The sequence below is a fragment of the Ostrinia nubilalis genome, chromosome 6 (assembly GCF_963855985.1).
Source record: "Ostrinia nubilalis chromosome 6, ilOstNubi1.1, whole genome shotgun sequence".
Classification (NCBI taxonomy): domain Eukaryota; kingdom Metazoa; phylum Arthropoda; class Insecta; order Lepidoptera; family Crambidae; genus Ostrinia; species Ostrinia nubilalis.
In genome coordinates, this window is record NC_087093.1 from 13329259 (window position 1) to 13342229 (window position 12971).

The window sequence follows — 12971 nt, forward strand, 5'->3', positions numbered from 1 at the left end:
AAGCCGACCAAACTATCGGCCGACTAAAAGTCTGCAGTTTGCAAGAAATCTTAAACCTTTACAATGAATAAGATGTTCCATTCACATACATCCAATTGTTCCAGGTACAAAGAACAGCCACATCGAGTATTCCATAGTCGGCGGCGAGTACAAGAACAACTTCTCGATTGATCCCAACCTGGGCATCATCACGCCCAGAGGTGGGCTAGATTTCGAGCAGATTCCGGGAGACAACACCAATATTCGACCTATACATCTGACGGTAATAATATTAAAATTAATCAATACACATAAAATACTTTCATAATAAATACTTTCAAAAAAAAAAACAACCGTATTTCAAAATGGCTAGCCGTAATATAATATGGTGGATTATACAATCTGACTGCGACAAATACATAAAATTTAATGTCTTCAATGTAAAATCATCTATTTTTACGTCAAAAACTCAATCATTCATGCTTCCATGATGAATTAAAATCAATAGAACATCATGGGCCCATTTTGCTCGTTTTGCCAGCCATACCATTATATGCTCTGCACCTCTATATTTAAAGTTGTAATTCCCATGGCAGGTGAGAGCTCGCGACTTCGGTATACCACCACTATCGTCTACCGTGCCCGTAACAATATACGTGCAAGACGTCAACGATCACGCGCCGCTGTTTCAGCAAATGATCTAATTCTTATGCATAATATTATATGCTCTGCAGCCCTACATTTAAAGTTGTAATTCCCATGGCAGGTGAGAGCTCGCGACTTCGGTATACCACCACTATCGTCCACCGTGCCCGTAACAATATACGTCCAAGATGTCAACGATCACGCGCCGCTGTTTCAGCAAATGATCTAATTCTTATGCATAATATTATATGCTCTGCACCACTATATTTAAAGTTGTAATTCCCCTGCCAGGTGAGAGCTCGCGACTTCGGTATACCACCACTATCGTCCACCGTGCCCGTTACAATATACGTCCAAGATGTCAACGATCACGCGCCACTGTTTCAGCAGATGATCTACAAGAGATCTATCCCTGAGGACATGCCAGGTGGCACTAGTGTGTTAGAGGTGAGTGACGTCATAATATCGTTAGTTACTTTTTATTTAGAGATACAAATTAATTTGGAAGAACATAAAACTCCTGATTAGTTTTTATAACTGTAGTGTAAAATATTTAACCTCCAATATCAATAAATAGTAATTTTTAACAAATATTTTAATTTTACACGATAAATTATGCAGGTCTTTTGGATTTGCAAATATTTAGTTAGTCTAATAAGTGCGCTAATTCGCAAAAACTTGTTTAAATGTCCACGAAATGTCAAAGAGTCACTCTTTTTGACATATTTTATGGCTGACAGAGCATACAAAATTTAAGGCATATCTGAAGTCTCACTGACGTTTGTTGACGTCTCAAAAACTTCCTCCCGTGCCTCTGCCATATCTCTGGAAATAACTAAACGCTAGACTTATAGCAACTAAATTATTCCTCAATCAGGTAAAAGCCCGCGATTCCGACGGCTCATCGCCGAACAACCGAGTGGTGTACCGCATCCAAAGAGGCGCCAGCGACAAGTTCGTCATCGACAGCCGCTCCGGCGTGGTCTCTGTGGCCAACGGGTCCAACCTCGACCCGGACAAGACTAACCCGAAGAGCAACCGGTACACGCTCACTGTGGTAAGTGGTTTAGTGTTTACTTATTACTAAAGTCCGGTCGCCGAGCACATAGAATTTCGTCCAATGACCCCACACCCACGCTCGCACACTCACTGCGGCCAGTTATAAGGATGGGTCATGGGTAGCTTGGGGTCATTGGACGAAATTCTGTCTGCTCGGCGACCGGACTTTAGCTGTGCTCGCGACTCCGACGGATCATCGCCGAACAACCGAGTGGTGTACCGCATCCAAAGAGGTGCCAGCGACAAGTTCGTCATCGACAGCCGCTCCGGCGTGGTCTCTGTGGCCAACGGGTCCAACCTCGACCCGGACAAGACCAACCCGAAGAGCAACCGGTACACGCTCACTGTGGTAAGTTGTTTACTCATTACTAAAGTCCGGTCGCCGAGCAGATAGACTTTCGTCCAATGACCCCACACCCACGCTCGCACACTCACTGCGGGCACCCGGTCGCACGTCGCGACAGCATATTATTACGCGTCAGCGATAAGGATGGGTAGCTTGGGGTCATTGGACAATATTCTATCTGCTCGGCGGCCGGACTTTAGAAGGTAATAGGATCTTACTCAACAGTGGCGCTAACTGGTACAATAGCCCTCATTTCCAGGCGAAGACAGCTGCCTTTCCCTCCTCCTGATAGACACTTATCTTAATTTTAAGACATGATTACAAAACAAAATCTTATGTCGGCCGTTTGTATGTATAATATGTATATATTTACAAAAAAAAAGTATTTAAGTATGTTTATAACCGTTGTCTAGTACCCATAGTACAAGCTTTGCTTAGTTTGGGACTAAAAGCGTAGTGTAAAATGTCCAAAGCTATTTATTATAAAGCTATTATATCCAGGTGGCGCTAGACGGTGGTATAGGCGACCAGCAACTTAGTGCGGCGGTGCTCGTAAACATCACTATAGTGGACGTCAACAACAAACCGCCCGTTTTGAAGGAACCAGGCACCATCACCGTCAGGGAAAATACGCAGGTGATTGAACTAAAAACTGATGAACCTTGATGAACTTTGAAATAAAACCTAAAATTAATTAGGCATATTCCTCTCCCAATTATTTTTTTACTTAAAAAATAAGATTGTAGACTGCATCTCGCTCAACATTAGGACGATTGCGGTCGAATACCTGCCTTATTCTGCATTAAAATATAGTAAAGGCAAAAAAAGGAATTTATATTGTGTACCAGACTTAGTATTTTTCTTGTCGTAAGTATACTCATGGTATATTATATCTCACATAAATATACTAGCTAACATGGTATGGTATACTAGCTTTCCGCCCGCGGCTTCGCCTGCGTGGAATTTTGTCTGTCACAGAAAAACTTTATCGCGCGCGTCCCTATTTCAAAAACCGGGATAAAAGCTATCCTCTTTCCTCCTATCCTAAAACCTTAAGACCTTAAAACCTATCCTCGTTGCAATTTCTTACAAAACTTGCGCGCAAAAAGCAAATCTAGTATGTAAATCATCAAACTTCTAATGCTCGTAACTCAGTTCAGACTGAGTTTAAAGGTAAACATGTCATAGTAAGTTTGGTTTATTACACTATTTTGTAACCAAAAAACATGGTTTGGTCGATGGCCGCGCGAAACAAAAAGACGCCAATTTCCGGCATTGTCTTTTCTTCAAAATCGGTTCAGTGGTTTAGGCGTGAAAGCAAGACAGACAGACAGTTACTTTCGCATTTATAATATTAGTATAGATTAATTATTATTTCCCAAACTTATTTCGAAACAGGTCGGCACACAAATCTACCGTGCGCAAGCGTACGACCCGGACGAACAGCCGGTTCTCCGCTACTCGATAGACAGAGAGGGCAGTATCGCGCGAGACGAGGACGGAATACCCATCCCTGCGACGGAGTACGACTACCGCGCACTTTGGGACTTGAATCCGGTCGATGGGACGCTTAGAGTCGTCAGGTAAGAATGTTTTAAACACAGATATGGGTGCAAGCAGTGTTTTTCAACCTGTGGGTCGCGACCCCCTGGGGGGTCGCGAAGCCTCTATAGGGGGGTCGCGAGAGGTCGTTAAAACCACCTCAGTAAAAAAACAGTAAATTTTATTCGAAATGCAAATGCATAAATGTTGTATGGATTAAAGTATTCGGTCCCTACAACATCTTTGTTTGTAACATTATAAAATGCATTAAAAAAAAGCGGACGGTCGGGGACCCCGCAAAAAATGTTTCTTTAATAGTACTAGGGGGGTCGCCAAATATTTTTTCATACTAGGGGGGTCGTGTCATGAAAAAGGTTGAAAAATAAAGTTTATTGAATAATATAGACCTGGCGTGGCGTAGAGACCACGAAGAAAATTAATTTAAACAAAACCCTATTTATTACCCTATTACAAACGGTCGGTAATGACGTGCTAAAGCTAAATTAGCAAACGGCTCACAAACATCAAACTGCTAAGAGAGTAGATGCCAGCGCACTCGACGGCTCTTAAAGACGCTTATTGCCGTTTTCACCATCAATCCCTAATTTTTAAGTGACCCCTATGAAAACAAATTTCCTGTTATGTGTTAATACCGGGATTTTTATTATAGGGGTCACTTAAAAATTAGGGATTGATGTTGAAAACGGGCATTAGACTCTCGTGCATTGCAAGCAGAACCACTCTACATCAGGTATCTGATGTTTTCAGCACGCTTAATTGATTTATATTCTGCTCAGAAACAACTAAAATGTGAACGGAATATGTTAGCAGCTTCTGAAGTTCTCAGTGCGCTTCCTTCTACTTTCCATGCAGTTCAAAATCAATACTCTATTTCTATTCATCCCATTTCAGATTACTAGACCGCGAAAAAGTTGAAACAGTGAAACTTGTAATCACAGTTGAAGACATGGCAGCAATAGACGGTGGTCCTCGTCAGACCGCCTCAGCCACCCTCACCATTCTCATAGAGGATGAAAACGACAACAATCCCAAGTTCAGGAAGCCGTTCTATAGGACATCTATACCTGAAAACTCGAAGAACGGCGCCAATATAGCGACAGTGATAGCGGATGATGCAGACAAGAATAGGACTATGTCGTATTACCTGGAAGGTAAGGGTCAATTTGCCTCTGTTAACTGCAAATTGATCAGGTCCAATCGCTGATACTTTCAATTAACAGCGACGACCTGACTGTACTTTTTCTTGGTTTCATTCTAACTCAGTTCGAATGTTAATCATCTAATGCCAAAAAATAATATTTATTTATTGGACTATCAACATGAGATACAGTATTAAACACAACAATAAAAATTAAGCCAAAGGTCTCTAGCTAACTGCTCCCACACAAACGATAACCACAGCATGCATTTCTTAAAAATGTATATTGCAGGCGATAAATATTGCACATCGACCTTTAGAAAGAGACAATCGGCTAATTTCGGTTTCGTAGAGCGTTATCACTGTCGCACTTGAACAATGACGTTTTGTCAAAGTGTAAACAAACTTTATTTTAAATGTGTGCAATTGATTTTGTTAATTAAATTGCTAAAAACTTTTGATAGTCGTGAAAGAAAAGTGGTTTACAATGTGTTAAAGTATTTGTTGAAGAGAAATACTAAGAGTTCAGACAATATTTTCATTGAATAATGTTTTGTCAATGACGTTTTGTCAATCGTATAGGTAGTGTGCGACAGAGATAACACTCTACGAGCCGAAATTAACCGATTCTCTTTCCAAAGGTCGATGTGCAATATTTATTGCCGGGTATTGTAAGTGCTTTCTAAAATTCCATTTGCAGAACAAAATGAATTAGGTACATGCTTTTTTCGCAAGTAATCACAAATAAATAGCCAATCCAGAAAGAGTACACATGTATATAAGTGTTTGTTTATATTTCAGGGCCAGACGAGTTGCTTAGCATGGTGCATCTAGAGCGGTCTACCGGTGAGGTTGTGGTCGCAAACAAGATCGACCACGAGGTGTACCCGTGGATCAATCTTACGGTTAAAGCGGTGGACAGCGGTGTGCCCCCTAGGCATTCTGTCGTAGATTTATTTATACAGGTTGGTATGAAAAATTATTTGAGTTTAGATGTTTTAGATATTGTGTCAAAATTATAATGATATAGCTGTGTCCTGGATGATATAGCAGAGTAGAATAAGACTACTTTTACTCGTCGTAAGATAAGATTAAGGAATAAATATGAGAACATCTGCCTCCACAATACGGCTCCTCTCTCAGGGCCACGGTGCCGGGGACATTACTGATCTATACTCCATTTACCTCTGGCACAGAATAATAATAAGTACTACGTACAGAAGTTTTACTTCGCGAAGGTATTTAAAAAAAATATGCTCAATGTCATTAACAATATGGTGTAATTTAGCCTGTCTCAAGAGTCAAGCACCATTTTGTTGACAAACGTCAGTGTTCGGCACTGCGCCGAAGCTATAGGGCTGACTTCGGTAAAATGATGTGACGTAAGGTGCCAAACTGCGGAAAATGGCGGAGGAAACACATGATTTAGCATGAATTATCATGAATAATATTAACTACTTATTTACCTCTCAGTGTCTTGAGGCAACTTAAAAAAGTACATTTTGTGTTATTGTTATTTAGGCATTTTTTTTTTTTTTTTTTTCATTTATTTACCAAATAAAAAGAATTACAAACAAAATTTGTTTTGACAGCATTCAGGAAACCACTAAGGTTTGTGTTGATGCTGTTGCAGTTCTACATCGATACTTATGGTTACAATAATAATTACAATTAATTTACAATATTTTATGACTTTAATTAATCATCCCGAATCTAAACAATACCCGATATGTTGACATCTCATTTATTTCATATTCAGAAGCAAATGCGTTTTAATTTTATGTTTGATATTAATTGGCGTTATATTATTTTTAAGTTCCGAGGGTAACTCGTTAAATAATCGCGGTAACAAATACGTCGCTGTGCGCTTGCCGTAGGTATTGTTTGCTCGGCGTGTGCACAGCCGGCCCGCAGCGACCGCCCGAGTGAATACAGGGTGAACGCGTTGTTCTCGTAGCATTTCTTCGAAGAAATATTGTTTAAGAAAAACGTTTTTAAATTGTAAATGAATGGGTAAGATTTTGCAATGTTGAAATAAGCTAATATCGTCATCTAGAAATTGGTTTTTAATTTTAACAGAAACTAAATTTTTTAAAATTTTTACTTGAAGCTTATATATTTTTTCGAGGTATGATTTGTACGTACGACCATAGCTACATAGTCCATATTGAATATATGAATCAGCCATTGCGTGATACAGCATTAATTTAGTTTTGAATGGTATGCGCTTTTTTAAAATTATTATATTGGCCAAAAATTGTCTTAATTTATTACAAATGTCTTGAACATGATTGGACCAGTTGAAAGTATCATCAATTATTAACCCTAGGTATCTTATGCTATTTACTACCTCCAGCGGAGGGCAGCTGCACACTAATGTATGCAGGCAGTTGTGGTTATGAGCTACTATGGGATTGGGCGGTAATCGTTTCATGTAAGGAGATTTTATGACCATGAGTTTAGTTTTTTCGCAGTTAATTACTAGACCTGCATCGTGACACCATCGTAATAGTGCATTTAGGTCAGATTGTAGTAGCGCACAAGCTTTTTGCGGGTCTTTATCCGCAATGATAAGGCACGTATCGTCGGCAAACTGATAGCAAGTACAGTTACTGAGGCAATTGCTCATGTCATTAACATAGGTCAAGAAGTGGAGAGGTCCTAATACTGAACCTTGAGCCGTGCCAACCGTTGCCTCGACAGATTCACTTAACGATTGGTTAATTTTAACAAAGTATTTACGATTTTTCAGGTAGTCCTCGCACCATTTATGCAATGGTCCGCGTATACCACATTTGTCGAGCTTATGAACTAGTTGTCTATGTTCTAATGTGTCAAATGCGCGTGAAAAATCAATAAAGAGAGCCATTACAATTTTTTTATTATTTAAATGCTCGTTAACCTCGTCTGTGAACTTAGACAATAACTCTGCTGTACCTTTGCCGGCTTGAAACCCGAATTGGTTCTCGTATAAAACTTCGTGTTTTGCGTAGAATTTATGTATATGCTCGCAAAAAAATTTCTCCACGATTTTGTCTATTATATTTAAATACTGCACAGTATTTAGTACACCATTTTCTTTATTTTCTTCCATCATACACAAGAATACGCGTGCGTGAGTCAATGTTCGCTCGTATGTGAGGCCTTGTCGAATAGTATCCTGTAGGTGGGCCATCGTGCGTGTTTTGTTTTCGATGTAAACTCGCGGAGATGAACAGGCCTGCCTCTGGTTAATTAAAAAAAAATGATCGTGCTGATGATTGACTGATGAGCTGGATATTTTCATAGACACAAAGAGAAAAGCATTTAAGTAACTTTATGGTGTCATTATTGCTAATACTAGATGACGTGAATCGAGAACATGGTTCTCGTTCCGTCTTGCAACAGTTTGCTGCATATTTGTTTCATCTATCTTTTGAACCCAAACTTAGCCGTTACTATACTTCATCAGGTACTGGACGAGAACGACAACAACCCAGTGTTTGAATCATCGGCGTTTGAATACCGCGTGTTAGAAGCGGTGGAGCCTGGTACCACCATCGCCGTGGTGCAAGCCACGGATGCTGACTCGGGAGAATACGGCAAGATCACTTATCTGCTCGACAGGATGTCTACACAGGTAACGATTCCTTCTATATCATGACATTGAGTAGTTGGCTAGGATAACCTTTATTTTATCACAATTTTTCTAAGCCCAAAACATCAAATTATAATAATAATATCCTTAGACATTTTACTGTGCGCTTCTAGTCCCAAACTAAGCAAAGCTTGTACTATGGGTACTAGACAACGGATATAAACATACTTAAATACTTTTTTTTTGTAAATACATACTTATTATACATAGAAAACACCCAGTCCAATACAAACAAATATGTTCATGCACACAAATGTTTGTACTGTGCGGGAATCGAACCCGCTACCTCCGTAATAGTAGTCCGTTTCGAACCACTACACCAAACCGCCGACAAAATTGCAGATTACATTTTCATGTAGGTATAATGTTTTATATTACCAAAACGAGACCACATAGCTCGCACTGTTAAAAAGTTACCAGATCTCGTGTACAGTCAAGCTTCTAAAATTCTACACCCTAATCTACAAGCCCTAACTTCACAAACTCTACATATTCAAAATATGCGGCTTAAAATATATTGGGAAGGCTAGAAATTGGACACAGGTCCACTAAAGGAAAAATAGTATGCCTCATTAGCAATATAGCAATACGTCTATGTAGATTGTTCAATCTACACATAGCTCGTAGAGACGATAGCCGTTGGGGCAGAAAAGTTCTCGAGTGGCGACCACGGACTGGAAGACGTAGCGTGGGCAGGCCTCCTACTAGGTGGACCGACGATCTGGTAAAGGTCGCGAGAAGAGCCTGGATGCGGGCAGCGCAGGACCTTGCATTGTGGAAAACCTTGGAGGAGGCCTTTGTCCAGCAGTCAACGTCATTTGGCTGAAACGAACGAACGAGATAATTCAATCTATATTGTTTTAGGCTTCAAATCATTTTTACTTCAACAGGGCAAGTTCCTAATCAACGCAGAGACAGGGGCTCTCACAGTGTCGGACTGGCTCGACCGCGAGACGCAAGCCACTTACAACCTGGTGGTAGAGGCGTGGGACAACTACCAGTTTGGGTACCTCAGTGGCGAGAGCCGGAACGCTTTCAAGCAGATAGTGTAAGTTGGACGTTTTGATAGTACCACAGAATAATAAATAAGTACTACGTACAGAAGTTTTACTTCGCGAAGGTATTTAAAAAAATGTATGCTCAATGTCATTAACAATATGGTGTAATTTAGCCTGTCTCAAGAGTCAAGCACCATTTTGTTGACAAACGTCAGTGATCGGCACTGCGCCGAAGCTATAGGGCTGACTTCGGTAAAATGATGTGACGTGAGGTGCCAAACTGCGGAAAATGGCGGAGGAAATACATGATTTAGCATGAATTATCGTGAATAATATTAACTACTTATTTACCTCTCAGTGTCTTGAGGCAACTTAAAAAAGTACATTCTGTGTTTTTATTATTATTTAGGCAGTTAAATACTACACGAGTATTTAGTACACCATTTTCTTTATTTTCTTCCATCATACACAAGAATACGCGTGCGTGAGTCAATGTTCGCTCATATGTGAGGCCTTGTCGAATAGTATCCTGTAGGTGGGCCATCGTGCGTGTTTTGTTTTCGATGTAAACTCGCGGAGATGAACAGGCCTGATAGTACTTTATGTATGAATATTGTCACAAGCTCTCTGTCTGTGGCTTCGAATTAATGTCACAGAAAGTCTTTATGACGAGCGCATTCTCGATCAAAGACACGTCTTACCAAAAATTGTAACAGTTTAACAGTCCATGAATAAGCTAGGACGTGGCGTGTTAACGTGGTGTGCATACCTTACTAGAAAAACCATCTTTTAAAGGTCAAGCTCAGGTTCTTTTCTAAGGTCCAATCTATTTCTTTACAAATTTCATCTTAGATTCAGTATTAAAGTTATGAGAGATTAACTAGTAAAATTAGGACTATCTTCCAGTGGTCTAGGTCTTCTTTAGGCTACTGAAAAAACGCTTAGGCTTGGTTGCACCATCTTACTTTAACTTTGACAAACGTCAAAAATCTGTCAAACTCCATACAAAAAGCACCGGCTATCGTCATAGTTACTGCCATAGTAAGATGGTGCAACCCACCCTTAGTCAGCTGCTTTATTTGTTTTTCATTTTAATATTCAAATTCCCTTCCAGAGTTCACGTGGAAGACGTAAACGACAACCCGCCAATACTCCAAATGCCGGAAGAGTGTACCACCATCACGGAGTTCCACAACCACCGCGAGCCCATAGTGTCGGTGTCAGCGACTGATGCCGACGATAACTCATCGCCGAATGGACGCGTGCAGTTTCACTTGGTCGGGGGGAAAGGACACGGTACGTAGACGTATCATCATCATTTCAGCTATAGGACGTCCACTGCTGAGTAGGTCTCCCCCAATGATGTCCACAAAAAGGCTATGCTCGGTGTTTCTTTATGAGATCGAATCAGAAATGAGATCTGTAAACGAACTAAAGTCGCTGACATAGCCCGATTAGCAAGCTGAAGTGGCAATGGGCAGGGCACATAGTACGCAGAGCTAACGGCCGATGGGGCAGCAAGGTTCTGGAGTGGAAGCCACGTACCGGAAAGCGCAGCGTAGGACGTCCACAAGGTGGACCGACGACTTATCATCAAGTGACGATATAATTATGTGCCGTAAGTACGTCAGTCCACTCCTGGATAATCTATTTATCATCAAGGAGTTCCACAACCACCGCGAGCCCATAGTGTCGGTGTCGGCGACCGACGCCGACGACAATTCGTCGCCGAATGGACGCGTGCAGTTTCACTTGGTCGGCGGGAAAGGACACGGTACGTAGACTTATCATCACCTATGTTCCTCTTAAGGCACAGGCCTTTCCCAGTGATTTCCTCAAAAAGAGGGCTATGCTCGGTGTTTCTTTACGAGATCGAATCAGAAATGAGTAGATACTAAAGTCGCTGATATAGCCCGAAGAATTAACAAGCTGAAGTGGCAATGGGCAGGTCACATACTATGCGGAACTGACGGCTAATGGGGCAGCAAGGTACTGGAGTTGAAGCCACGTACCGGAAAGCGTAGCGTGTGACGTCCACCCGTAAAGTGGACCGACGACTTATCATCAAGTGACGGTATTAATTATGTGCCGTAAGTAGTACGTCAGTCCACTCCTGGATAATCTGTTTATCATCACGGAGTTCCACAACCACCGCGAGCCCATAGTGTCGGTGTCGGCGACCGACGCCGACGACAACTCGTCGCCGAATGGACGCGTGCAGTTTCACTTGGTCGGGGGGAAAGGACACGGTACGTAGACTTCAGACTTACCATCATCATTTCAGCTATAGGACGTTCACTGCTGAATAGGTCTCCCCCAATGATGTCCACAAAAAGAAGGCTATGCTCGTTGTTTCTTTAAGAGATCGAATCAGAAATGAGGAGATCCGTAAACGAACTAGTCGCTGACATAGCCCGACGGATTAGCAAGCTAAAGTGGCAATGCACAGCAGCACATAGGCACATAGTACGCAAAACTGACGGCTGATGGGTCAGCAAGGTTCTGCAGTGGAGGCCGCGTACTGGAAAGCGTAGCATTGGAACAAGGTGAACTGATGACTTATCATCAAGTGACGATATAATTATGTGCTGTAAGTAGTACGTCAGTCCACTCCTGGATAATCTATTTATCATCACGGAGTTCTACAACCACCGCGAGCCCATAGTGTCGGTGTCAGCGACTGATGCCGACGACAACTCGTCGCCGAATGGACGCGTGCAGTTTCACTTGGTCGGTGGAAAAGGACACGGTACGTAGACTTATCATCACCTATGTTCCTCTTAAGGCACAGGATTTCCCCAGTGATTTCCTCAAAAAGAGGACTATGCTCGGTGTTTCTTTACGAGATCGAATCAGAAATGAGGAGATCCGTAAACGAACTAGTCGCTGACATAGCCCGACGGATTAGCAAGTTAAGTGGCAATGGGCAGGACACATAGTACGCAGAGCTGACGGCCGATGGGTCAGCAAGGTTCTGGAGTGGAGGCCGCGTACTGGAAAGCGTAGCGTGTGACGTCCACCCGTAAGGTGGACTGACGACTTATCATCAAGTGACGATATAATTATGTGACGTAAGTACGTCAGTCCACTCCTGGATAATCTATTTAGAAAGAAAGAAAAGTATTTATTCGATGCAAGTTCACGGAGTTCCACAACCACCGCGGCGACCGACGCCGACAACTCGTCGCTAGAGAATACAATCGGGATCAGAAAATGGTCGGGATCCCGGGATCCCGACCATTTTCTGATCCCGAAAATCCCGGGACTGTACTTGGCTAATCCCGGTATTTTCGGGATTGATATAAACAATTCTATTTTGCATTCTACGATCCGTTGCGCCTTGACTAACCTTGCCTGGATTATACCTTAGCATAAAATTATACAGTGTGAGTCACGATCAAGTGCACATACAGTGTGAGTCACGTTAAAGTGTACATATGAAAATGGATGAAACTAGACCTATTTTTATCGACAAAAAAGAGGTCAAAAAATTTTTGAGATTTTTTTTTAATTTTTTATAGAATTTTTTTTCTTCCAATTACTTATTGTAAAGAAAACGTAATAACTTTTAAACTAAGCGGTATATCCTGATGAAATAAAAACAGC

General features: G+C 41.5%; 1 protein-coding gene across 1 annotated transcript in view; it reads left to right on the forward strand.

The window, feature by feature from the left end:
- Nucleotides 1-12971, forward strand: part of LOC135072827 (cadherin-23) — a 57063-nt gene that overhangs the window by 28446 nt on the left and 15646 nt on the right. Inside the window, exons 11-24 of the mRNA XM_063966866.1 lie at nt 105-262; nt 576-680; nt 916-1071; nt 1502-1695; nt 1855-2032; nt 2531-2665; nt 3428-3612; nt 4484-4743; nt 5532-5695; nt 8182-8349; nt 9258-9415; nt 10480-10661; nt 11531-11595; nt 11964-12114. Coding sequence (XP_063822936.1) covers nt 105-262; nt 576-680; nt 916-1071; nt 1502-1695; nt 1855-2032; nt 2531-2665; nt 3428-3612; nt 4484-4743; nt 5532-5695; nt 8182-8349; nt 9258-9415; nt 10480-10661; nt 11531-11595; nt 11964-12114 — 2259 coding nt within the window. The remainder of the gene's footprint in view (nt 1-104; nt 263-575; nt 681-915; nt 1072-1501; nt 1696-1854; nt 2033-2530; nt 2666-3427; nt 3613-4483; nt 4744-5531; nt 5696-8181; nt 8350-9257; nt 9416-10479; nt 10662-11530; nt 11596-11963; nt 12115-12971) is intronic.